Consider the following 25,860-nt stretch of genomic DNA (forward strand, 5'->3'; position numbering starts at 1 on the left):
TTAATATCTCAACGACAACCTATGTAAACCGAATCAATTTTTCGATACTATTTATTCAGGGTAGCATAGTTTGAATCTTGAATTTATATACTGGAAATTTTCATACCGGGACTATCAAATACTCCATGATCTGGCCACTGAAGCATTGAATATATATCTCTGACCCAACTCCAGAGCTCCCTGTAGAACGTAATTAAAGCCAAGGAGTAGATTCAGAATTATAATAAGACAGAAATATGTTAATAAGGGAAATCTACGAAAATCTATGATAGTTGGAATATAGAGCTGTAATTTATCGCATTAACTATATGTTTTGGGGTGACCCGGCTAGCCGAGAGACCCGCTCGCTTGTGAAACATGTTACTTGAAATGACATCTGCCACGGAGAAAATACGTAATTGAAAAGATGTTAAAACAATCTTCGATATTATTTGAGGGTTCAATGGATTTTTTTCACGTTAGAACGCTTTTCTAATAGATATAGCCGAGATTTTCCTGTGCTTGAAAGGAAGCAGCAGTAATATGATGTGATCCCGAGGAGAACGGGCTGGGCTCCGAGGGTGGGGTATGACCCACATACCGCGGCCGCTACAAGAAGGCTATTGGAAGGAACGTAGTTCCGTCTTCGGGAGCATTGTTGCCAAGAATACTGACATCAACAAGACTACCAGCGTCATACGCTGAAAAAAAAGCACACCAGAAAATAAAAAGCACAGCTGATACGTGATACTAAGTTATTTGGGAAAAAAGTTACAAGAACCACAAGAACAACACAGACAGAACAACATGCTGTCCTGGTGGATGAGAGAGAAGAGAAAGGAATCAACGGGAAGAAGCGCTGATCTACACTACGATGCCATCACGTGATGCTAATAAGTACCTTCCTTAAATTGGTCTTCCACACCCGGAAATTTTCTCCATTGATCCGGTTGGATTCCCTTACATCTACTTACTCTGCGCTTTACCTCACATTCCCCCCCCCCCCCCCATTAGTCCAGCACATCTATTATAAACCATGCATAAACCAGATGAGGAGTTCATCAATCAGTTTAGGGAGAGGTTTGGGGACCTTCTCTTGAGCTTCCAGGGTGAAAGAAGGATGAAAATTGCTCATGTTGACGCGAGAGATCCAACTTTACCTGTGAGCTATCCCAAAGGAGATGAGCTTACTCATGGTATATGGATAAACGAGGCGAATGATGCTCGAGCATTGAAACTAGAGAGCGGTTCTATAGACCCCCACAATCTTAATGCATCTGATTGGTTCTCTCCGATGGTTAGTACCATCAAGCACGAGACATTCGATGATTTCAATTTACTAGGGTCGGGCGCGGTCTTTCACAACAAGGCCGGAGACCTTCACTCTCCAATGGTACGGTGGAACTCAAATATTTCACCCCTTTTCGATGAATCAGTCCAAAGCGTTCCACAGATTTCTTGGAATGGGCCCGACTGCTTCACTCCGCTAGCTGAGTCTCAACGTTGGCTATGGGACCATCCGTGTTTTGGACAGGAGGATGATATGTCGAGGACTCCTATGCACCACGATACTGGATACGCCACTTTAGATGGAGCCGATCAGGGTACCCTAGCTGATGGTCTCAGTGAACTATCAGACTCAAAGTTCGACTTGGCCAGATCCGAGGCACACGTGAACGAACAGTGGCTGTATAGTGACAAAGAAAAGTATGCCTACTCCATACAAATGCTATATACTTTCTCCCTAATCCTTTTGACAGATTCCGTTACCATGTGACGCTGCAAGCCCCAACGGCAATTCTCTGGGATACCAATGAAAATCCTGTGACGTACCTTAATAAAGGTCAAACATACACCCTTACAGTGGCAGATTCTACTCCGCCCACAAACAAGGTCGGAATTCTCGAATATAGAACATTCGTGCATGTGGCTTTCGAAGGAGAAGATCAGAGATCGAATCCGGTCGAGTCTTGGCAGCTATGGAAAGAAGGCCGAGGCTTGAAAGAAGCCCGTGAGCGTAATGGCAAGGTTCTAGCTGTCGAGTATGTCGATTCTTCCGAGGGTGACGTAGGAAATCAGGGTTACCACCAGATACGGCTTGAAGAAGCTTTTGTTGACGGATTTTGCGTCACCTGGACGGCTGATTCAAGCGCGAATGTCCATGAGGCAGCGATTTCGCTCAAATTCAACTTTTTATCAACCGATTTCAGCCGCTCAAAGGGAGTCAAAGGGGTACCGGTCAGGCTATGTGCAAAAACGGAATTATCACGGTCCGTCAACGACATAAAGACATTTGTGGATGAGCCAGAAATGTCCTACTGTGTGGTGAAGCTCTTTCGGGACCACGGTGCCGAACGCAAATCATTGAATGACAAAACATATGTTACGAAAAGAATTGAGAAGCTCAAGAAACAAATCATCGACAGAGGACCAAGTTCGCACTTTGATACATCAAATCGCGACGACTGCCTGACGAACGGTGGACAATTCGATATCCGGCATCAGAAGAAGCGAAAACGATCGATGAGTTCGCACAAAAGCCCCATGTCAGACAGAGACCTTCACAACCAGTTGGCTGCGATGACTGACGTCCTTTCATCAACACGTCCAGTGAGTGGTTTCCGTCTTCGTGGTAATGAGAGAGACGATCCGGATCTATATCCTGTCTGTCCATCAAGCACATTTTCGGCAGCTGGAGTCTTGGACAGTCAAGACATATATGGTTCAAACTCGACCTTAGATTTAGCGGCTCAATTGTCAGAAAAGGCCAACCTACAATCCGACCTTCATGCCCTTGACTATCAAGAACGTCCGCCCAAAATGCCGAAAACCTCAGTCAAGCCTTCCCGACTTTGCTTTTCACCTGCAAAGCACTCCCCCGAGCCTAGTACGTACTACAATAAAGCAAATATCGTGCTTCGTATCCTGACTTTGTCGCAGTCGCATGTTTTTACGTCCAATTCGCGCAAAACGGGGAGATGCCCCAGGACACACATTACGCAATATACCTAACGGCTCGTACTTCTCAAAATCTGAAAGCCAAGCTTGCAGAGAAACTGCAACTCGACCTGAATCTTATCTCCCGTATTTTTTGGGTTAACAATAAAGGTTTGAAGGTCGTGGTGGATGACGATATGGTCCAGCATCTTCCAGAGGCGCAGAGTATGGTTGCAGAAGTCTGTGATTTCTCGTCCACAGGAAAGGTTTGCTCGAACGCAAAGTGCTCTGAGGTGGAAGTAAAGCTTGTGTTCTAGGTACTCCAAATGTTAAAAAATAATAATATTAGGCACTCAAACGACCATACATGTAGGAACAACCCACATGCAAGAAAATACAAAATCCATAGCAATCCTTTAATCTGGCATGAAGCAAAGTAAACGCCAGTATTCAGCAGCCTCATATTCTGATCATTCTTGGGACGTTGATTTCCACTTTCCACTCTACCATTAAGGCCGAGCTAGGTTCTTGAAAATCCTCTTCCAAAGGCGCCTAGGTAGCTTTGCTGGAGCATCTCGGGCTCTTCCTGTAGCTTGAGCTAGTTTTTGTTGTATCTGCCGCTTTGGATCCCGCTTGAAAGAAGCATAGGTCCGGTTGAACTCACTAACAGTGAGTCTTGACATAGCGGTGTAGAGCTCGGCGGTTTCAACAGTGCGTTCCTTTAGAATGTTTGCTAACTCTGTAGATATCTGAGATCCCTCTGCAAAAAACCCACTTCACTCTAGACATAACTCCGAAGATAAAAGATACTTGGGTCTGGCGGACTTTGGCAAATTATTTTCGAGGTCTTCCGCTTTTTTCTTTAGATCATATAGCCTTTGAACCAACATCCGGAGGGTAAGCCCCTTTTTAATCACACAGGTGTGTATGTCTTGATTTGGCTGGCATGCGTCGTACTGTGGAGGGCGGTCATGGTAGTAGTGTACTGTCTTCGAATCTTGGCCTCCAAAGAATAGTCCGGACATTTTGAGGGGTGATTAAGCGGTTCTTATGTAGATTCAAGATTTGATATCGGGGTAAAGGTGAAAAATCTGAGAACAAATCTGCATCGGAAATCTAAAATGCCTATTTATCCCAAGGGCTACCAGCCGCTACCGAACATGACTCCCACATAGTCGAAATAAGGCATAGTAGCCAACGCCAATTTGGCTAACCTTGTATTGTTCTTTATGACCGAAGATGACATAATATATGGTTTGTTGACTGTTGCTTACTTACGAAACATAGTTGACTTAGGTTAATCGAATTACTAAATTACTAAGTAAACATACCATTGGTTGTATCTAAGGAAATCTAGTATCCCTTCGAGTCAATGAATCGGTAGATGCCCTATATGACTACCACGCTAGTCGCTTGGCCCGAAAATTCGCCGGATATGGCCAAATGCCAATACTTGGCAACAAATATTGATTTTCGGTGACTGTAACCTGAAAGTTGGTTGTTTTGGGGAGCCATATGGCCTGATGTACCTCGGCTGCTGTGAGTTATTTCTTCTCTCTCTTGCCCTCAATCCCATCACTTTGATCATTCTTATCTTCTTCATTTCTGTGCACACGGATTGTACGCAAGCCCCAAGCTGAAATTCAAATTTAGTGGGTCTCTATTGAGGCAATGATCGCCCCTGGAGGCGGAAACCTGCAGCTGGCGCACACATTTAGACGCATTTTTGTGGTTTATTTACGCCTCGACTGAGGGACCAGGGCGGGTTAATGGTTTATCCAGCAATTTTTGGTTCTCCCCACGAAGGATCCCACTCCAGCTGCCAGGGCATAATGAAAGTGAGTCCAACCACACACCAGTGTTGGTCTATTGGCTTGCCCGATCGCTAGATCGTCTCAAACTCACGTGCCTCACGTGGCTGGGTCCAATGGTGCGGTTCTGCCGATCGAAGCAAGGGCGGACATGAAGAAAATACCAAAGGGTGCACCAATGCCTAAAAAGGGAGCCTGCGGGGTCGGCAATCACTAGTCGGATTGTTTGTGCTTTATCCGTCCAATGAGTGACTCCTTGAATTTCTCTTCTCATTTTAGCCCCGAGTCCAGGTCCCGCTTGAGGCACTCGCCCCCTCCAAAGGTCTCCACAACGAGGGGCAGCTGTTGATCGTTCAGTCAAAAGAAGGAGGAATCTGCATACCTTGAGATGATTTACAGACGAAGTATATGCGGCTGTGGACCTCTGAATACGAAGAGCCGAAGTTATCATTGATTTGCATCCTCAAACCATCGGGATTGATGGCCTCGGGCATGAAGCGGCACACCCGCATTAGCGTGTTCGCAAAAGGTTACATCTTTTAGTGTCAGCCCACTTGGCGGGTGATAGCTGCAGTTGAATTTTTACTTGATTCATCCCTGCAAGCGCGTCGGTAAAGCATCTACGGTGGATCGAATCTTTTTTCCTTTGTCTGCCCCTCAACACATTAACCTAGTCCCATTGACACCATGGCCGTCACCGACGACAAGGAACCCTGGGCAGAGGGGGCGGAAAAAAATAGGGGGCAACGTTTGCTCCCCCATGTCATTGACTATTATGCGCATCACCAACCAGATCGGGTATTTGCATCGATCTTTAAGTCCGGAGATCAGGAAAATGGCTTTGAAGATATCACAGCGGAGACAATGGCCACGGCCGTCAACTACATGGCCTGGTGGCTGACCAAAAACCTAAAGACGCGCAACAAGCGACGGACTCTAGCGTACATTGGTCCGAGCGACTTGCGTTATACGGTCATCTTTTTGGCCGCGATAAAATGTCGGTGGAGGGTAAGTGGACATGGATCAGGAAACCAATTAGAGCTCGGCTCTGACACGCATTAGACCTTTTTCATCAGCCCGCGAAATCCCATCACATTAAATCTCGGTCTTTTGCAGCAGTCCGATGTATCTGCGCTTCTATATGCAGAAACCTTAAAAGCACCCGCCAGGTCTTTGCAAAAGTTCGACCCTTCCATATCTTGCAAGCAAGTGCCTTCCATGAACGAGATATTGAAGTTCGAGTCGCCTGCATACCCATTTGATGTCTCTTGGTCAGAGATCAAAGATGAGAATTGTCTGATCTTACATTCCTCTGGATCGACGGGTATGTAACTTACCCTTCCTTTGGAATCTTCAGCATAACCTGATCTGAAAAATAGGCCAACCAAAGCTGGTCAACTACTCTCATGCTGCATTCTCATGTACAGATAACGACTCAAAGATACCAGTACCGCCGGGAAGACGCGCTCAAAATAGCGCCCAGTTCATGTTTGACTCGCCTGGTCGTTACTACTCATCTTTTCCAATCTTCCACGTAAGTCATGCATGTATCCCTGCATCGCTCTTCGCTTATGAATGACCAGATTGCTGGTATCCAAGCATACATCCTCATCCCATCATTCTACCCAACTTCTACTTTGGTGATCGGCCCTCCGCATATTGCACCAAGCGGTTCATTGGTAGATAAGATTATACGAGAACAAAAGGTCCGAGCCCTTTGGTTGCCCCCACAAGTCATTGAGCAATGGATTTCGAACCCGGCAGCTATGAAGCAAGCAGAAAGTCTCGACTTTCTGGCGTACGGTGGAGGAATTATGTCCAAGGCAGCCGGTGACAAGCTCAACAAAGCGACCGACGTGTGCCAAATCTATGGTTGTCTCGAGGCGGGTCAAGTTCAGATGCTGGTCCCTCAACAAGGAGACTGGCAATATGTGGAATTCAATCCAGCCGAGGAATGCGACATGCAAGAAGTGGATGAAGGTGTCTACGAATTGGTGTTCCACAATGATGAGAAGTTCCTAGGGCGTCGAACCCTCTCTCACACATTCCCAGACGTGCAAACATGGCGGTCTGGGGATCTTTTCGTTCCTCACCCGACAAAACCTGGTCTCTGGAGCTTCTACTCTCGCATAGATGACATCATTGTGCTTGCAAATAACCAAAGAGTTTGGCCTATCCCAATGGAAGCCATCATCTCTGGAGACCCTCTTATCACTGGAGCTGTTGTGGTTGGAAATGGCCGTCCCGAAGTCCTTCTACTTGTTGAACCAAGGTCTTCGCCCGAGATAGACCGCATGAGCAAGAAGGAGTTCATTGACGCTATCTGGCCAATGATCGCGCAAGCGAACGGCATTGCGCCCGCCCATGGCAAAATTCGGAGGTCCCGAATCGCACTCAGCCAGCCAAATCTGGGATTCATCCGGGCGCCCAGGGGAACAATCGCACGCAAACCCACAGAATCATTGTACTCTGAATATATCACTGCAGCATTTGTTGACGGCACCACAGATGAGCAAGGTGAAATTGGGATTTTAGAAAATCACTGGAGGGACGAAGCCAAGAGGTTCATTGGATCCGTTGTTCATGACATTCGCCCCGACAGCAAGATCAGAGAAACGGACGATTTCTTCGTCTTGGGAGCCATGGACTCTTTGTCAGTATTAGAGCTAGGCCAAAAGCTCAAACTCGGTCTTTCCGGTCGCATGGATAAGGAAAAGAATACAATTGACTTCTGGATGCGAACGATCTTCGAGAATCCAACAATCGACGGACTTGCAACCGCCACACTTGACGCAGCCTTCGGAAAGGGTAAAGGCAGTCAATCTCAACAAAGGCTTAGCGTTGATGGACTCGTGGGAGATCTGGTAGCCCAGCTCCCTGAAGCTATAGCAACCACTCCACCCCCACCATTCGCCACAGACGACATCAAAGTGGTGCTACTAGGATGTCAAGGGCGCCTTGGTCCATATCTTGTGAAAAGCTTACTCGATGATGACCGAGTAGCCGGAATCAAATGCCTGGACCGCGGGCCCGATGTACGAGACACATTTCAGATGCGCGTGGACGAGCTAGGTCTCAATATCGATGCCAAGGATTCGCGCTTACAATTTGTCCCCATCGATCTCTCTCAGCCAGACTTGGGCATACCAGAAGACCACGTGGAGGAAATTTGCACGCATGCCGATGTTATTATCCACAGCATCTGGACAGTCAACTACGCTTTGTCGTTAGCGTCGTTCACACCAGAAATTCTAAAGAGCGTGTACGCCACCATCGACATTGCGAATCGCGCTAAGTCCCGCCCCCGGGTGGTCTTCACATCAAGCATCGGCAGCGTGCACAGGTGGGCGAAAGCAATTTCTCCTATTGTACCCGTGCCAGAGGAAGTGATAAATAGCACAGCAGCAGCAATGGCAACAGGCTACGGACAATCAAAGCAGGTAGCGGAAAGATTCCTTGCCGCAGCAGGAACCAAGCTCCAGATTCCAATCTCAATTTTACGCATCGGGCAGATCGCCGGTCCTACAAAAATTGAGGAAGGAGGCAAGTGGGAGAGTCATGACTGGATACACTCGTTAGCTATCCTCTCCAAGGCTAGTGGCCTGGTACCCATCAACCCGGCTCTTATCAACTGGGTTCCAGTTGATCAGATGGCGAACGTGATACAAGAAATTGCGCTCCGGGAGAAGCACGATGATCACGCAACAGGTACTCCTAACGTGCAACTGTATAACATCGTGCATCCACGACCGATTCCAACATCCAAGTTCTCGGAGGCACTGCAAAAGTGTATTTCCTCTCCGCGGTTAGTCACTTATTCCGAATGGGTCGAGCATCTGTCTGGTCTTCCTCCGAACAGACTGTCGAGGGAGGCGGAGGAGCAGAGAGCTCGTGTTTTGCCATTCTTTCGGACTATTGTGGATGAGGGGTTTGCTCGCTTCGATATCCAAAAATCTCTGGCAGTCAGTCCTACTATGTCTAAGATGGAGCCTATTGAACAGGATTCGATTGTGCGATGGTGCCGTCAGTGGACTGAGAATGAAGATATTTAGACTGGGAGGAATGCTCTTGTTTACTTCCGTGACGATGTTTATGACTTTATGAATAACCTTATAGCCCTTTGAGGTCACTGAGCATATAAGAACGAATTTTCAGCTTTTATTTGATATTTCCAGTATTTGTCTCGGTGCATTATTTTCTGCATTTTCGCGCGATCCGACCAGTTGACTGACGAGGGTGGCTGCTTTTGTCGCAACCACCTAGTATGGAGTCATCTCTCTCCGCAGATATTGCCCCGTAATGGGAAAGCACATGCGATTATCGGCGTATGATAGACGCCTATCTACATTCAGGTTGTGTTGACGCAGTTCAAAGTTATTTTTTCCCCACTCGAATCCCCGGAAATACCTGCCTGTAACGGATTAGACCCACAGAGAACTTCTCATTTCACCCCTCCATATATATCAGCGATAACATATATCAACGCGGGGTTGACTGCAATAAAGTTCACCTCTCCATTCACACTTCAAACATGAGTCTCTCAATAGATATCGTTACCCCCAACGGGCGCAGCTATAAGCAGCCCACCGGCCTGTTCATCAATAATGAATTCGTCCCCGCCACATCTGGACAAACCATTACTTCAATTGACCCTGCGTAAGTCCATTCTCACCTGCCCATGTGTTGCCCACAACTGGACTCGTTACTAACGAGCCCCCCAGCACCGATAAGCCAATCGCCACTGTCGAGGCTGCCAGCCCCGCTGATGTCGACCGCGCCGTGAAGGCCGCCAAGGCCGCGCTCGTGCACCCATCATGGAAGCTCCTGCCCGCCACCGACCGAGGCCAGCTGATGGCTCGTCTGGCCGATTTAATGTGGGAGAACCGGGAGCTTCTCGCCACGATTGACGCGTGGGACAATGGTGCGTTACACTGCGGCATGCGGCATGCCGATCCCGATCCATTTTTTCTCCGTAGCCCTACGGCCCCGCTAACTCTAAACAGGAAAGCCGTACCACGTCGCCATGGAAGAGGACCTTGTCGAGGCAACCACTACCATTCGCTACTACAGCGGCTGGGCCGATAAGACTTTTGGTCAGACTATCAACACCACTCCTCAGAAATTCGCTTATACACTCCGTCAACCCCTCGGTGTTATCGGTCAGATTATCCCATGGAACTATCCTCTGGCCATGGCAGCCTGGAAGCTGGGTCCTGCTCTTGCATGTGGTAACACTGTTGTGCTTAAGCCCGCTGAGCAGACTCCTCTCAGTATCCTGGTCTTTGCGAACTTGGTCGTTGAGGCTGGTTTCCCTCCTGGTGTTATTAATATCGTGAACGGATACGGTCGTGATGCCGGTGCCGCACTCACTAACCACCCCTTGGTCGATAAGATTGCCTTCACTGGATCCACCGCCACTGGCAGCCAGATCATGAAGATGGCTGCTGGCTCGTTGAAGAATATTACCCTCGAGACTGGTGGCAAGTCGCCACTGCTCGTTTTCCCTGATGCAGATATGGACCAGGCGGTTAAGTGGTCGCACTCTGGTATCATGTCTAACCAGGGCCAGATTTGCACTGCTACTTCGCGTATCTTCGTGCATCGCGAGATCCTTCCTACCTTCTTGGCTGAGTTCAAGAAGGCTGTTGAGGGTGTCACGATCGGTGACCAGTGGGATGAGAATACCTTCCAGGGCCCCCAGGTTACTCGCGCGCAGTACGAGCGTGTCCTCTCGTTCTTTGATATTGCTAAGAGCGAGGGTGCTACGCTTGTTACTGGAGGTGCTGCTCACGTCCCTGCTAAGGCCGAGAACAAGAACGGATACTTCGTCCAGCCCACCGTTTACACCGATGTCACAGACGACATGCGAATTGTTCGTGAGGAGGTTTTCGGGCCCGTGGTTGTGATCCTGCCCTTCGATACCGAAGAGGAGGCTATTCAGCGCGCCAACGACACCTCTTACGGTCTCGGTGCTGCTGTCTTCACCACTGACTTGGAGCGTGCGCATCGTGTGGCTTCCGAGCTCGAGTCGGGTATGGTTTGGATTAACAGTAGCCAGGACTGTGATCCTCGCGTTCCTTTCGGCGGTGTCAAGCAGAGCGGTATTGGCCGCGAGCTTGGAGAGGCTGGATTGGAAGCCTACAGCCAGATCAAGGCTGTCCATGTCAATATGGGAAACAGACTGTAAATTTTGAACTTTGTATATAGAAGGTCCCAAAAGGCTACATGATTTCAATTGCACATTTACCTTGTCCAGTCGAGACATGTTCGACATTGACTGAAAATTGATTCATTGAGGCTAAAATGTTTAGAGTTGACCCTAGAGAGATGATGTTACATCGTCTGGCATTGTCAGCTAAGATTCTAGTAGACTCGTTAACTGCTAATCTGAAGTTAGCCGAGTGTATTTACCAAGAAAGGCTAAGCCTCACAAAATTCTCTGGGCACCAAGCTGCTAAGATGCGAAGGGGACAAATAGTTGTTTGTGGTCTCTGACTTACGACTATACCAGCCTGATAGCTGAAATTGCTCTTCTTTTTCCTTCCTTCACTTCGAACAGCCTGATGTCGCTGACCTCCAGTAACAGCCGAATTTCCTATTATACGGTGTACTGAGCTCGCACTCCCGTCAGCTGATACGGGCAGTTGTCGTCCTTCGACCACTACAATCTAGAATTTTCAAGCTCCCCCTCACGACACGCAAAATGTCACTTGCAGAGCAACCTCTATGGTGCCGCATGTACGGGCATTCCGAATATTTCCCTCAACAAAATCCTGGCTGACTTATACAGCATCTTATTGATCCCCACTATCGGTTCATTTCTTCCCCAGATATCACGTATTCAGACGAAACAAACAAGTACTGGAGTCTCATCACTTTGTGTCTTGTGGAATCTGATTTGCGCCACTGAGCAGCTCACTGTCTATATATACGCACTGTTTTTTGAATGCGAGTCTGAAGGCAACGTCTTCTTACACTCTCCCCCAAGCGCAGGAGACCGATTTAGTCTGTGCCACTGTGCTGTCGTCACAGTTCTTTTCCTGACACTGTGAGACCATGCTGCCATAGTTCCCAGAAGTAGTGCAGACCCTAATGTCCTTTTTAGATTCGCGCAGGTTCTTTCCTACAGCAGCCGTAGAGCCTCTCTAGTCGCCAGCTTCACCAGTTTCCTCGTCGTCTCGATCATCACTCTTTTCATCCTAGCCACCTTACCGATCGACGATGAAGGTCGAAGATTCTGGTCGGCGGTTTTCTACGCCCTGCACACCACACTCGTTCACCCGATCCTAACCGTTTTAGGTGTTTTGGGCATTTACTGTCAAGCTCGTGAGATTGTGGCTACACCTTTGCCGAATGCGTTGAGCTTACGGGGTCTGGCTGTACAATCTATTGTCTTCACCTTAGTCTCGGTGACATGGATATGGAGTCTTCCTTTTTCGTACGAAAAGTTGGACGGCCATATTAATTGGAATATCTTTTCTGTCTGGTACAGTGCTATCGGATGGATCATCGTTGACGACTTTGTCTTCGACTTCAGCCAAATGGTGCTTCTGCTGTGGGCTTTGCATCGCTCGTCTTTCAGAAAAGCCAGCATGCAAAGAGGAAGCGAATCGGAGCCGCTCTTGGGGCATCCCGTACAGGAATAGACGCCCAATTGCCATGAATTGTTTATAATACGATATTTGTTTATACCGCTATGTGTCTTGAACACGAATCTCATTCAATTAGTGTAAACTCGACCTATTCACTAGCCGGTACCACAAGCTCGGGCCGGCCTCCATTATCTGTCGGACAAAGGACCTTGGCATCAATCCACACCAGAGTTTCAGAGAACATCATACGGCCTGTCTGCGGCCTAAAGCCTCATGAAGGGTGAGGACTGATCAATTCCTATCGGAGTTATATGACGTTGTGGCGGTGGAAAGTTGTGGGTGGAACGAAGATGCACGTATATTAATTCAGGTGGGGGATGTGGTACCGCATATCTTTGGTTAGAGACTCCGGAATTGACAAAGTGGGACCCAAGCTTAAAATCATAACATGCTGATGCGGCCACAGTCCGCATGCCAATTCAAGCCGATCTAGTCCTATTTTGCCCCACCTTTTGCCTCCCGTAACGTAACAGGCAAGCGATTCCGGACATCCCCAACAAGACCCATTGATCCAATGCCCCAGATTTTACGCAATGGCATGCAATTCCAAAAAAGCAATCTGGGGAAATGTCTGGGGTATCACGCGTACCTATTTTGAATAAAATCGAAAATAAAGAATTTCAGCTTTTCCCAATTATCACAGAACTTAGAAAAGGTTATATCTTGTCCTGTGATGCTTAATGAGCGTCTCAGATTACACAATAAGCCCTATTGAACACCTTGACTAAAATACATAGACGTTATCTTAGCCTTATCTCCAACCCAATAGGCATGCCTTTCCTCTGCATCCCAATGTTGCGGTTATCAATTCGGCGCTTCGGTGTCTACTAGCACCCATCTACGGGTATCTCACTGGGCAAGACCTTGTTAATAGATCCACACTGCCCCGAGTATCGAGCCGAAACCGCTAAATAACTGGACCCTCTGGAAAGGGAAGGCGGGTGTATGAGAGACAATGATTCCCCGCGATGATGAGTTCAGGGCAGACCCACGTTTTCCATTCCCCGGATCACCTACTCGGTTATGTTATGTCTTAATTAGAGCCATTCTATTACTTTCCCTTCTCGTTATCAACATCATCCAACACCTCCAATTTATCCCCCTTTCGTCTTACGTACATGATGAGAATGACAACAACGTCTCACTCCCAAATCGTGGACATCCAGCCCGATGTTCCGGCACTAGACCGGGGTTGTCCCGTTGAAAAGGATTTGGAACTAGAGAAGGCTGATCCGGCGCCACTGCGTCAGGATGCATTTGGTGATGAGGAACATGCTGAAGTGAAATACAAGGTGTTAAAATGGTGGTACGTGTCTCTTCCCTGATGTGTGGTTCAGGGCTGGCAGGCTTACAAGTCGTGGTGCAGGCAAGGAGGCCTACTCATGGTAGCAGAGACTATCTCACTTGGTATCCTATCTCTCCCGGCAGCAGTTGCAGGGCTGGGTCTTGTGCCATCACTCATTGTTATCATCGGCTTGGGTGCACTCGCTTCATATACGGGTATGCTCATTGGACAATTCAAGCAAAGGCACCCGCACATCTCGAGTATGGCCGATGCTGGTGAAGTTTTGATGGGGCGATTTGGTCGAGAGTTGCTGGGTACGGCCCAGTTGCTGTTTCTCATTTTTATCATGGCCAGTCATATTTTGACATTTACTGTTGCTTTCAATGTTATTACCAAGCATGGTACTTGTACAATGGTTTTTGGTATTGTCGGCATGATTATTTCCTGTTTCCTGTCACTTCCTAGGACATTGGCGAAGGTTTCATGGCTTTCGCTTGTTTGTGAGTATATGGATCCTTGTGTAGGGAGGAACATGCTAACAATATTGATAGCATTCATCAGTATCTTGTCTGCGGTCTTGATCACTATGATCGCGGTTGGTATTCAGAATCCCGGGACTGTCGTCCACGCTACTATTGAGACGAACCTGGTGACTGGGTTCATGTCTGCCGCGAACATTGCTTTCTCATACGGTTCGTGTCTCATCTTCTATCTGTCAATATTGAAAATTTGTTAACATCTCCCAGTGAGCCATAACACCTTCTTCACATTCATCGCCGAGCTCAAAGACCCGAATGACTTTCCCAAAGCCCTTGCTCTCCTTCAAACCGTCGACATGACCCTCTATATTATCGCATCGGTTGTGATCTACCGCTACGTCGGCTCTGCTGTCACCTCGCCTGCTTTGGGATCCGCTGGTCCTCTGATCTCCAGGATAGCATACGGGGTGGCTCTTCCTACGGTGAGCCACAACCTTGATACTAATCTGCGTCATAAAGAAATCAAAGGCTGACCTTTCTTTGATAGATCGTCATTGCAGGAGTGATCAATAGCCACGTTGCCGCGAAGTCCATATATATTCGTGTTTTCGCCGGTACAGACCGCATGCACAAGCGGGATTGGATTGCCGTTGGCTCGTGGGTTGGCATTGCGTTTGTGCTCTGGGTTGTTGCGTGGATTATCGCAATGGCTATCCCGGTCTTCAGTGATCTGCTAACTTTGATCGTATGTCTTCATTTGTATTATCAGCCCATTTTATTTTGATGCTAATTGATGAACAGACTGCTCTATTCGGAAGCTGGTTTACCTTTATCTTCACTGGCATCTTTGGATTGCATATGAACCAGGGGCTGTGGTTTGCATCGCCTAGGAAGATGTTTTTGACCTTCCTGAATTGTTTCTCTATTTCCGTTGGCCTTGTTCTGGTATGTTTACTTTCCTGCTGTGCTCTGGAACTGAAAATTTGCTGACTTCTTGTCTAGTGTGGTCTCGGCCTGTATACCTCCGGAAAATCAATCCATGACAATACCTCAGGCAGTGGCAGTTTCTCTTGCGCCGATAACTCCTGAACACCTACTCTCTAAGACTGCATTCCTACGTATACAGAATCCATATATGAAAACTATATGTAGGCATTCCAAGGTTGGGGTGTTTTGACACCGACACTGTACAACATATATGTAGCTATACGTAGGTGATTTTCTTCGACGAGTGGGGATTCCCTATTCGGGATGCCGCCGCTTTTATGAGGGCGCTTAACTCAGGCTCACTAAGTAAATTTCAGTCTGGGCTCAGGGTCAGCTCACCATAGTGACCTGATAGACCAGTGACGATTAGTGATTATGATGAGCTGCTTACTATTTACGTATTACTATGAGGCAATTATTGACCATCCAGTCTACTGCTAGTCTGTTCCCGAAGAAGCATAAATTCCCCACATAATTACTGATCCCATTAATGATTTGATGGTTTTAAATTACCGCACTATCTATACTTTATAAGTTGCTTAATCTCCTATCTTTTCGTCTTATACTAGAGCATATAAAAAAGGGGGGGAAGGAGGGGGGGGAATCTTGCATCAATCCGCGGTTAGATTCTGTTCTGCCTTCCGCGATAGGGGCCACGGTTCACCTCGGGCCTATTCGACTTCCGGCAAGATTGATCCCACAGTGCAATTTCAATTCACGCTAATACCCACGCTAGTAAAACCCTTACCACTAAGTGCCCATGGCTGACAAGCTTCTGTCCAGTTTTGCAGTTGGTTTGGCAATACCCCTGACTAGTGAGCTTTGACTCTTGTATCTTCGGTCAAAACAGCCCTTTTAGACCTCGCTTAAACTCACGTTCATCTTGTGGATCAGTCCACATCATGAGTCGAAAATGGCATTAATTAGCTATTTCGGTCTGGTCTCATTTCCCAGTGGCCCAATTCCGTTAGAGGTTTTCCAGTTCCTCGATACTAGTTAAATTAATATATCTAGAAATCTTTGTATTTCCGGCCAACCTGGGGAATTTCGGTAAGAAAGTGTGAGCATTATCCCCGACATAGTTGCGGACCTTCTTGCTTAACTGAGTATTCGATCCCGGGATTACTGACTGTAATTTGATTTCTATCTGTCCCAAATTCCACGCTCCCAAGCCCTTGTTCACATACACCATGAAATCCTTCTACTGGGCTCTCTCTGCGCTCAGTCTTTCTCTAGGGCAGGCTGCAGGCTATCTGGTTAGCCCGGCCGGCACTGCTGCCCCAGGAAGTAATGAGGATTGCAGTCTTTGGTATCGATATGTGGAGGGATCGGATTGTGAGGCGGTCGAGGTGCTATATGAAATTACCGCCACAGAGTTCGAGGAATGGGTACTCAGCCGACGCTCTCCATAATTTATATAGTCACTAATCATTACCTACCTAGAATCCGATCGTGACGGAGACTGGCTCAGGCTGTCAAATGCTTCCTGATTTGTATTACTGCGTGGAGGTGAACTTTGTCGCTGGCACTTACTTGCCCTCAAGTTACCTTACTGCCTCTTTTGCCTCCGTGCCAGCTGGAGTCTACACTTGGATCCCGTCTACGACTGCAACTTCTACTGCCGAGTTGAATCCAACCTCTGCTACCGAGTTGAGTACGGCCTCTACTACCGAGTTGAGTACAACCTCTGTTCTATCCTCAACCGCCTCTCGCACCGGTCTTTCTTCTTCGACCGCCACATCCATCGGCTCAACAACAACCCCCCTTCCCATCCAGACCGGCATGGTGAGTGACTGTGTTTAATTTTATCTGGTCGTTGGTGGTGATGATGGTGAAATCTCTATCACCGACTATAACATCACCCTGGCTGACTTCTACTTGTGCAATCCAGCTGTCGGCAGCACTTGCGCTTCTCTCTGGGTGGATAATTATGTCTGCGTTGGGGCCGCTGAGAGTGGCAGTTCGGCAGTGGTAACCACCTCACCTACATCTACTTCCGTGTACGGTAGGGTGAGCACTAACCTGGAAAGAAAGTCAAGAATCGTCAAAGGAAATCCGGTACGTAGGCCTGATATGTATGCGGGGGTTTATCAAACTCTGCTCTGCGCTGAAAGTTAATATAGTTTGCCCCTGATTATTCCTGACAATTTATCCACTGATTTCATAGTATATTTGGTCTAGTTGCATCTAAACACTGTGGCTAAATAGCCTAATTAAGCTAAGACACGGTCTAGAATGAGCCGAATATCCGGCTCTCTTGATACAAATCTGGGCAATGGTGGGCACATAACGGAAGCGGTCCGAAACTTTGACGAATCATTAATACACTTAATACGGATTGCCTCGGCATCTTGACCTTCTATGACCTCAACTCCGGACTTCGAAGCCACGAGTTTCTTGGACAGTGTGGGACACACTATCCAGTCTATTGCGACTTGTCTCTGGAACAATAAGCTTGATAAATAGCAAATGCAACTACCTGTCTCAGAGTTTACTGTGGATGCATTACTTGACGACCCTCGATAGCCACGCCGGTTGTTTTCTAGAATGCCACTGCAAGGACAAAATCACCTTGTTATCCCCACTAGAGGTTCAAATGATCCTCCGGCGATTAGATTTCCGAAGAATCGGGCTTATGTTATGGTTCAGAAAAATTCCGCGCAAACATTCCGTAGTTTACCTACGCAGAGTAGAGAAAGCACTTGTACAAGATTGTTCATTGCTATTTTTGATGACTGGTTTATACATGCTCTGTCGCGTTCCACTGAGAGCCACTTGAATCATCGTCATTCACCGCCGTTCGCGTAACCTCGAACGTCCGGTGAACACCGACTTTCATTTCCCCTGGAAGTGGAGGGTGCTGTGTAGTCAAACGTTCCTCACTACTGCTCGGGCTATATGACCCGGGCCATGACCTTTCTAAGTCTCTCTGGCTTTCGATGTTTGTCACCATGACAGCCAGTTTATCTGGTCTCAACCCGCTCCGATTAGTTCCGTTCATTGATCCCAAAGGCACCGGTCGTTGCCCACTAGCAGGATTGTACCGCCCGTAAGATTTGGGCAATCCACCAGTATTTGATGAATCTATGCGTGAACCGAACAATTGGCGGAGAAGGGGACGAAGGGTTGCGAGACAGCCAGCAGTAATACCAAGTCCGCACTCAAGATTCGACCAATAGGCAATTTGAACAGTCGCATCTTTGGGAGATCAGTATTTTCGAGGCAGATGAATGCAGTTGAAAGTAGTCAGGAGAGAACATACATAAAAAGTCGTCCAAATCATTAAAAGTTTTAACAAAAGGAATACGTACGATAACGGCGGAGGATGCACTGCAAAATCTGTTAGCTGTATATTCCCAGGCTCGATGGAATGCACATGGACAGTCACTTACATGCAAGCCATGCTCAAGATTCCGATTACTGCCATTTTTGTCTGTCGCTTCATGTGTAATTTACGCACAACGAAGATTGGTAAGATACCCACAGTGAAGTCGCAAAATGCGGCAAAAGCACTATAGATATATGTCATGATGACAATGATTTCCATGTTGATACAAGACCCTTCGCCCTCGATGTTCACAACAGGGTGATGGGCTAAGCGTGTCCAGAAGAAGGACAATGGCTTGCACTGGAATAGCATGAGAAACAGAAAGACCAGGCCAGCAAAGACGGTCGCAGCCATGACGCTATAGAGAGTCCATAGGTGGAGCTTCTTGACACAAATTCGCATCAGGAAAATGCAAATTGAAATCTTGCAGAAAATAGATGCAAAGCAGAAACCAATTTCGCAAAGCCACCAGTACTATTTAAAAATCAATCAGTTTATGGTTCTGAGGGGGTTCGGAAGAGTTATGCATACCTTCATGGCGATGACACGCTCCTCTGGCTCAAGATGATACCAGTGTCGCCCATTGCCATGAAGCCCCGCTCCTATCATAGACCCGGAGAACATCACATACCAGGCCTATCGCAAAGTTAGCACAACACAAGTACAAGCGGCCAGAAGGGGGACGCTACCATAGCCACTACCATGGCGCCGTCATCCCAGCCAAAGGCCTTCACCACCCAGCCGCGGACATAGCATCGGAGGATAACGGCTACACATGCTATCGACACGAAAAGGGCCGCTACCACTATAATCGCCGTGTTCTGGTGATCCTCATCGCTACTCATCTCAATGGTTGGGATGAAAAGTAGCAGAAGGATTAGGCACCTTTTAAATCCGAAAAATATTGGAACGTGGCTAAAGTGGAGAAGGAGAACAGTCGGCACGCCAGGGGTAATCGCTGTGCGCTAGCGGCGACAAAAAACGCTCGCCACCAGCAAACGGCAAAGATGGGCAGAGCTAGGACCCGTAAATAAAAGGGCGAGCCGCACAAAAGATCGCCATTGTATTCAGTCTAACGGGAAGCCCTATTGTCTTGATTTCGGAGTACCGGAAACTTCCAGGCCGATCTGCAACAAAGTAGCGTCGGGAAATTTTGCCTACGAGGTCTGGATGCTTTAAGCATCAATCTAAATGTCAGCGGTCCAGCCTAGCGCGGTTTGAACGGTGCTGCAAAATCCACCAGGCACGGATCTCTTGTGGGTAAGCTGGCCCGTTTACCGAGATTTTTGGACTTTCGTTAATTAGGAATCAGGCAATTCGTGAATTTATAAGCGAAAACAAGCAGGGCTGCAGAAATGTTACTGTAGGCGAAATGTCAACACGGCACGATGAAAATCCCTGGTTTGACATTGTGGGTACTGTGGGGCTTCTCTTCCAGTCAATTCGCATGAGGTTTGCCGAACCAATTCCTTGCCGAACCAATTCCTTGAAGGAAAAGACATCCAATCAAAGACCACCATCTCCCTGCCAAAGGAGAATGAATTGACATTTGCCGACTTGTGATACTACCGGAAAACCCCCCACTTTATGGAGATCATGGCATACCAACAACTGACATGACACCGACTGTTTATGTTTTACGCTTGCGATTCTCACGAGACTTCTGATATTCTACGCAGGTAGAGATATTTTCCACTTTAATTAATCTGATTAATCCAGGAATAACCCACTCGACACCTGCAACGAGTTGTAGGTACAGTAAAAAAATGAAAAATGGAAACGGAACGTCGGGTTCTGCCGCGGCCCAACACTTTGGTTCTGCCCAGACTGTTATCATATATTCCCCTGAAGGACCTCCCCTGAAGGGCCCACCTTGCGCCGTTAGTCTTGCGCTCGGCACGAAAGCTCTCTCCCACCGAGGATCGGCCCTTTTCGTCTTGAGAGGGAAAGGTCGAGACCGGCTTCGACCTAACAGGGAAGCTATATATAGCTTGTCATCTTAAGTCAAAAGTACCTGATTCTTGGGAGCAATTCCTTCTTTGGAATGTGATAAGTTTCTTCCAACGACAAGCTATCGGCATGGTCCTTTAGCATTCTATTGTAACGAACCATTCCCCCCCCCCCCCCCCCGCTTTGTCCTATAGGATAACGAACCTTGGAAGTCTGTAGGATTCATATAATGCGGATTCCAGCGCAAGAAAAATTAAGTTGTGGCGTAGCCTATTCTAATAGTCCAAAAGGTTGGAGGGTCTACATGCGTTTTCCTCGTAGGGTTGGTCCATCACTACGGTCGCGTGGCGACGCTTCTAGCACGTCAAGGTTTAATCTCAATTCGTCGTAGGTTTTATTGCTTGATAATTCCCCAACGGCAGACTAATTGTTTGTAATAAGATTGTCATGGCTGCTGAGAAAATAAGCGCTTTCGGCATTATACTTCGTGTCTTTCAAAGCGTCTTCGATAATGGGCAGAAATTTGGAAACCGACTGTTGTACCTAATATTATTTTAAATCTAGGATTTAGTGGTCCTTCTTTCGTTTAGATCTAGGCATACTTATAGTATTTAGCTCACTCTCTATAAAAGGCATAGTAACCTTCGGCTACGATAAAACGTAAGCGCTAGGAGACTTATTGATTACAGGTCTCGCACATGAATTAATCAATTAGCTCGGTGAGAAAGTAGCCATAGACAAATGGACACATTTCCAAAATAGCAACTATTCAACGACTCCTCAATCGAGTGATCAATATATAGTCGGTACAGTATTATAGCTTCTTTAACGAATAGATAACGGCGCTATAAGAAAACGTCACTCACAAAATAGTAGGTCTTAGTCGTAGGGTGTTCTTGCTCTCTTTCAAGGTTCTTTTTTACTTTGGCTCTCGTATATAGGAGGGTTTATTATTGATGGTCGAATTGAGCAGTAGTTAAGGCATGCCTATTAGCATGATGACACATATTGGGCTCCTAGGACTGTTATGTGGTAAACAATAGTTATAACTTTGATTGCGGTCGACACTTGGTCGACACTTGGTTTCCAGGAATTGGACCAAAACTCGCTCAAGCGAACTACAGTACTTCCTAGGAGCATTCGTAAAGATTATACAGGTGTTTTTTTAGGGGTAGCCGAGAACAAATGAGCAGAACTAAGTGTTTCATGGAGATGATGTAGTATAGTATCGGAAACACTCGCTCAAATTTTCCGCTTAACCAATCCCTTAAAGAAATCAAAGCTGTTGCTGTCACTTTGCAACTGGTACAACCGACCAGTAGGTCGATCACCCCATCCGAGCTCTTCTGCAATCAACAGTCCGTAATCACGAGTGATGCCCTGGATCCGGGCACGGGCACCGCCCTCCTCTTCCAGGGTCACGATCTGATGCATATGAAGCCAGTCCTGGTAGTACATCGCCTCAAAGCCGCGATCAAAGCCTGTACGCAGGAAGCGAATGTATAGATCCTCGAAAGTAGTCAGGATACGGGCGAGAAGTTTCTCCAGCGAAACCGGAGAGGTGGTGGCAGCGCCATTGGAAGCGTAGCGTGCGGCAAGGGCTGTTAGTGCAGTAGTGGGAGAGGCATTCGTGGCATTGACACCAATGCCAACGACGGAAATGTACTCGTTAGACATGAAGTGGGAGTTGATGAGAATACCGCAGATCTTGGTATAGCGCTTTTGCTCGGGATCTTCTGGGTCCAGGGCATAGATATCGTTCGGCCATTTTAGCTTGACCGGGATATTCTCGTAGCCTTTCGCGTAGGATTTGATACCCCTCACAACGGCCATAGCAGATAGATACTGGAGGAATATAACGGGTGCTGATTGCATCTTCTCCATTGGATGCCGCACCACGGTCGAGAAAATGAGAGAGCCGGCTGGGGAAATCCACACATTAGAGCCTCGGCCGCGTCCAGCAACCTGCACAGTGGCTGTAGCAGTAAATCCAGTTGGAAGACGGCGCAAAAGTTGTGTGTTTCTGCGAAAATTAGTATAGGCCGAGCCATTATCATTAGGAGTGCTCACTTCTCTAGAATCGTGTTGGTACTAGTCACCACCTCACCGTACATAAGGATCGACCCAAATTCCGAAGCACCCTCTCGGGACTCGGACTGATATTGTTTGAGATTGGCATAGAATGCATGGTGGTTGAAGTAAGGTGTGAGTTTTGACGATGGGAGGTCATCATGGAAGACGAGTCGCTTGGTTATTGTCTGATAATCGACGATTCCTTCGGTGGGTTTCGACTCCCCGTCAGGGAGTGCCTCCTCCAGGTCGCTCAAATTCCAAGTGCCTGGACGCTCAATTCTGAATGTGTCGCTCTCATCTTTCAGATATTCATTCTGATTCTCTTTTTGCAGGTCTGGTGCAAGGAGCGACAGGATTTCTAATGACTGCTCAGGGTCCTGGCCAGAAACATGCAGAGATGACAACGAAGGGACAGTTGAAGTGTCCTTCGCGACTTGCAGCCCAAGTTTCGACAAACAGGCCTTCAAGAAGTCTGTACGCTCCTTGTCATCGGCGGCAAGCGCAGCAACGAGATCCGCATACTCAGGACCACCACCCTTGGGGTCAAGATTGGCAGCGGCAAACCTACGAAGAAGTCAGTAATCCTATATGCACAAGGCGCACGGCCAACATACTCTGGATGAGGTCCAGTCAATACAGCCGCACCCTCACCAACTTTGCAGTAAACGACAGCAGCTGCACCACCCTCACCAGGATCCACATTAACTTTCTCGTTATAGTTTGCCAGCACTTCAATGCCCTTATCCTTGTACAGCGCAGCATCCACGAACACACCACCGCCATTATAGTACGAACGGAATGTCGTAGGCATAACACCCTCATTCAAGGCTTCTTTCGAAACATCCAGTCCAACAGCACGCGCACCATCCTCGCTATGGTAAACAAACCCCGGAAACGCCCCGCCGCGACAAGTCCCCGGGAAGAAGGCCAATTCGCGCTCACCCACAACCTCCATTGTTTTATCACCGACCTCGAATTCGCATCGCTTGCTCCCATAGTACCCACCCGCGCAAAGGCCCAAGTATTTACCACCCCGACGCACGAACTGCGTAATGCGCCTGTTCCCTGCGCCATTCAGTGTACGGCCATATCCCAGGTCCGCGCCGCCGGGGATCACCAACAGCGCACAAGACGCAGTCCAAGGCTCTTTGAGGAGCATCTCGCCTGTGACCGGGGTGACGGCATAGTTTTGGGCGAGGAGACGGCGCAAGGTGTAGACGCAATGGCGGACGGAGTCGACGGTGGTTCCGGTTCCTGTGTCGAGTTTGTCGGTCAGAAAGCGGCTCAATTTCCAAGCGGAGTGATTGAGCGAACCAGAGTAGACTAGGACATTGAGCCTTTTGGCTGTGAGATTGGCATCATTGCCTGTTGGTGTCGCCATTGTTTGGCTTGTTGAGTGGGTTGGGGAGGGATGATTCATATCGGCGATAAGATAGAAGAACTATTTCCCGACGCCAGCCGTCGATCCCCGATCATTTCTCCTGCATACTTCAATCATGTCGAATAACGCTGAACAGCCTAAGGTCGTTCCTGAGGATGATGACGAGCCCGATGAGTGGTAATTGAGCTTTAGGAACATCTTCATTCGGAGGACTGAGGCTGATTCTTTTGATTCTTTTAACAGGGACAAGCGCATTTTCAGCACTGGCTGTCATGGTGAGTAGTCCATTAGAGTTTACTTTCGATGAATCAAAATCTAACAGTTCACAGCCGAGCAGGATAAGATGAATGACTGCTATTTCGTTAAGAAGGACTGGCGAGCTTGCAAGGACGAGGTAAGTCCAGTATCAGCTGATTGTTGTTAAGACCCTATAGCCATTCCGTGTGTCTACTTGTGACGTTATATCACATTTATGACATTTTCGTGTGTTTCAAGAGCTACTTTATAGTCTGGAGTACTAATTTCTGACAATTAACCTAGATGGAAGCTTTCCGTGAATGCTGGAAGCGCCAGGGCAACGACCAACGTACTGAGAGCCAGGACGCATAATGCAACACAAACATGTACTATTACTCTTGACACAATTGGCTCCTCTGCCCTTTGATTACAATTATTTTACTCCCAATATCCTTGATATTCGGTCGTGTTAGTAGAATCGCATGATTTATCATATCACGTGATACAGTCCGCAGACAGCTTCAGCTTCAGCTCCAGGAAACCACCTGTAGCTCCTCACACCACCATCAACTCCAACCACAATGTCAAACCTACGTGTCCGTCCCTGGCGGGCATTGGAATCTGCTCAGCAATTCTCCAGCCTGGCCCAAGCTCCGCGCGCCAGAGCGACCTACGTCACCCTAAGCAAGCGTGCCATCAGCACGAGCTACACTCGCGCAAACAGCTCGTCCACACCATCCCCAGCACCCAAACCAGCTGCCCAACCCACACGAACAAGCACACCCTACACACCTTCCGCCCAGTCCAAACCCACTTCCACCCCGAACCGCCAAACAACAGATAACATCTCCAAAAGCGGGCTATCTGACAAGCCGCTTGACGTAATCAGCGCCGCGGAGGAGAAAATTGACTGGACGCGCTCGTTCCACGGTCTCTCTGCCGAGCCATTCCCAGAGAAGGCGGCTAAGATCTTGCTTGCGGAGATCGATCCTAAAGAAATTGAGATCAAGCCTGATGGAATTGTCTACCTACCCGAGATTAAGTACAGACGTGTACTAAATCAGGCGTTCGGCCCTGGAGCTTGGGGTCTTGTTCCCCGGAGTGAGAGTATTGTTACGCCTAAGACTGTCACAAGGGAGTATGCGCTTGTTTGTCATGGACGGTTGGTTCCCCCTTCTTCTGTTATGGGTGCCTAGGTTCTGGGAATAGTGGCTAATATACTTTTTTTTCTATGTAGACTCGTCTCCGTTGCCCGTGGCGAACAAGATTACTTCTCGCCCGATGGAATCCCTACCGCGACAGAGGGATGTCGGTCTAACGCGCTAGTGCGCTGCTGCAAGGATCTCGGTATTGCGAGCGAACTTTGGGATCCTAGGTGGATTCGGAAGTATAAGGCCCAGTATACGAGGGAGGTGTTTGTGGAACATGTTATTAGTAAGAAGAAGTCGAAGATCTGGATTCGGAAGGATGATCCTGTCGGGTATCCGTGGAAGGAGAGTAAATAAATCTGCAGTTGAAGTTCAGTAGGGCTTCACTGGATCCGTTTACCGGGCTGTTGTTTCGCTAGACCGCGTGCTGATCCTGGATTTTGGAAGCATACCTTTGTATTATATTGTGATTGTACTCTAGCAGATAGAGCTCGAATATATCTGCCTCTACTCATGACCGCTAAATGCCCAAAGATCTTGCAGTTCAAATATGTCACTGCAAATGTCTGTTTACGTGCTGTACAGTGGTCTATTGACATCCAGTGAGAAAGAT

The 25,860-nt window shown here is 47.8% G+C and overlaps 9 protein-coding genes across 9 annotated transcripts; 7 read left to right on the top strand and 2 right to left on the bottom strand.

The window, feature by feature from the left end:
• Positions 1–1,015: 1,015 nt before the first annotated feature.
• N7503_000967 (uncharacterized protein) lies at positions 1,016–3,233 on the top strand (the record flags this gene model as incomplete). Its single annotated transcript, XM_057060528.1, has 3 exons — positions 1,016–1,686; positions 1,740–2,866; positions 2,920–3,233. The coding sequence occupies 3 exons, from the start codon at positions 1,016–1,018 to the stop codon at positions 3,231–3,233; spliced, it is 2,112 nt and encodes a 703-aa protein (XP_056927451.1).
• Positions 3,234–4,873: 1,640 nt separating this feature from the next.
• N7503_000968 (uncharacterized protein) lies at positions 4,874–8,779 on the top strand (the record flags this gene model as incomplete). The annotated part of the gene is made up of 4 exons (XM_057060529.1): positions 4,874–5,735; positions 5,790–6,051; positions 6,107–6,261; positions 6,311–8,779. Exons 1-4 carry the CDS (start codon positions 5,415–5,417, stop codon positions 8,777–8,779), a joined length of 3,207 nt encoding a protein of 1,068 aa, XP_056927452.1. The 5' UTR covers positions 4,874–5,414.
• A 479-nt stretch (positions 8,780–9,258) lies between these two features.
• N7503_000969 (aldehyde dehydrogenase ALDH) lies at positions 9,259–10,914 on the top strand (the record flags this gene model as incomplete). The annotated part of the gene is made up of 3 exons (XM_057060530.1): positions 9,259–9,383; positions 9,449–9,648; positions 9,731–10,914. 3 exons carry the CDS (start codon positions 9,259–9,261, stop codon positions 10,912–10,914), a joined length of 1,509 nt encoding a protein of 502 aa, XP_056927453.1.
• Positions 10,915–13,506: 2,592 nt separating this feature from the next.
• Positions 13,507–15,232, top strand: N7503_000970 (Amino acid transporter transmembrane; the record flags this gene model as incomplete). The annotated part of the gene is made up of 7 exons (XM_057060531.1): positions 13,507–13,685; positions 13,746–14,164; positions 14,216–14,356; positions 14,411–14,625; positions 14,691–14,888; positions 14,945–15,088; positions 15,146–15,232. The coding sequence occupies 7 exons, from the start codon at positions 13,507–13,509 to the stop codon at positions 15,230–15,232; spliced, it is 1,383 nt and encodes a 460-aa protein (XP_056927454.1).
• A 1,088-nt stretch (positions 15,233–16,320) lies between these two features.
• On the top strand, positions 16,321–16,933 carry N7503_000971 (uncharacterized protein; the record flags this gene model as incomplete). The annotated part of the gene is made up of 2 exons (XM_057060532.1): positions 16,321–16,518; positions 16,574–16,933. The coding sequence occupies 2 exons, from the start codon at positions 16,321–16,323 to the stop codon at positions 16,931–16,933; spliced, it is 558 nt and encodes a 185-aa protein (XP_056927455.1).
• Positions 16,934–17,870: 937 nt separating this feature from the next.
• N7503_000972 (uncharacterized protein) lies at positions 17,871–19,303 on the bottom strand (the record flags this gene model as incomplete). The annotated part of the gene is made up of 5 exons (XM_057060533.1): positions 17,871–18,328; positions 18,393–18,460; positions 18,523–18,932; positions 18,990–19,094; positions 19,148–19,303. The coding sequence occupies 5 exons, from the start codon at positions 19,301–19,303 to the stop codon at positions 17,871–17,873; spliced, it is 1,197 nt and encodes a 398-aa protein (XP_056927456.1).
• Positions 19,304–21,650: 2,347 nt separating this feature from the next.
• N7503_000973 (biotin--[acetyl-CoA-carboxylase] ligase BPL1) lies at positions 21,651–23,862 on the bottom strand (the record flags this gene model as incomplete). The annotated part of the gene is made up of 4 exons (XM_057060534.1): positions 21,651–22,431; positions 22,479–23,045; positions 23,096–23,735; positions 23,796–23,862. 4 exons carry the CDS (start codon positions 23,860–23,862, stop codon positions 21,651–21,653), a joined length of 2,055 nt encoding a protein of 684 aa, XP_056927457.1.
• Positions 23,863–23,968: 106 nt separating this feature from the next.
• Positions 23,969–24,543, top strand: N7503_000974 (uncharacterized protein). The gene is made up of 4 exons (XM_057060535.1): positions 23,969–24,039; positions 24,106–24,137; positions 24,192–24,256; positions 24,403–24,543. Exons 1-4 carry the CDS (start codon positions 23,978–23,980, stop codon positions 24,469–24,471), a joined length of 228 nt encoding a protein of 75 aa, XP_056927458.1. The 5' UTR covers positions 23,969–23,977; the 3' UTR covers positions 24,472–24,543.
• A 137-nt stretch (positions 24,544–24,680) lies between these two features.
• Positions 24,681–25,604, top strand: N7503_000975 (putative mitochondrial genome maintenance protein Mgm101; the record flags this gene model as incomplete). Its single annotated transcript, XM_057060536.1, has 2 exons — positions 24,681–25,261; positions 25,337–25,604. 2 exons carry the CDS (start codon positions 24,681–24,683, stop codon positions 25,602–25,604), a joined length of 849 nt encoding a protein of 282 aa, XP_056927459.1.
• Positions 25,605–25,860: the final 256 nt, after the last annotated feature.

The sequence above is a fragment of the Penicillium pulvis genome, assembly GCF_028828015.1.
Source record: "Penicillium pulvis strain IBT 33274 chromosome Unknown contig_10_segment0_segment0, whole genome shotgun sequence".
Lineage (NCBI taxonomy): Eukaryota > Fungi > Ascomycota > Eurotiomycetes > Eurotiales > Aspergillaceae > Penicillium > Penicillium pulvis.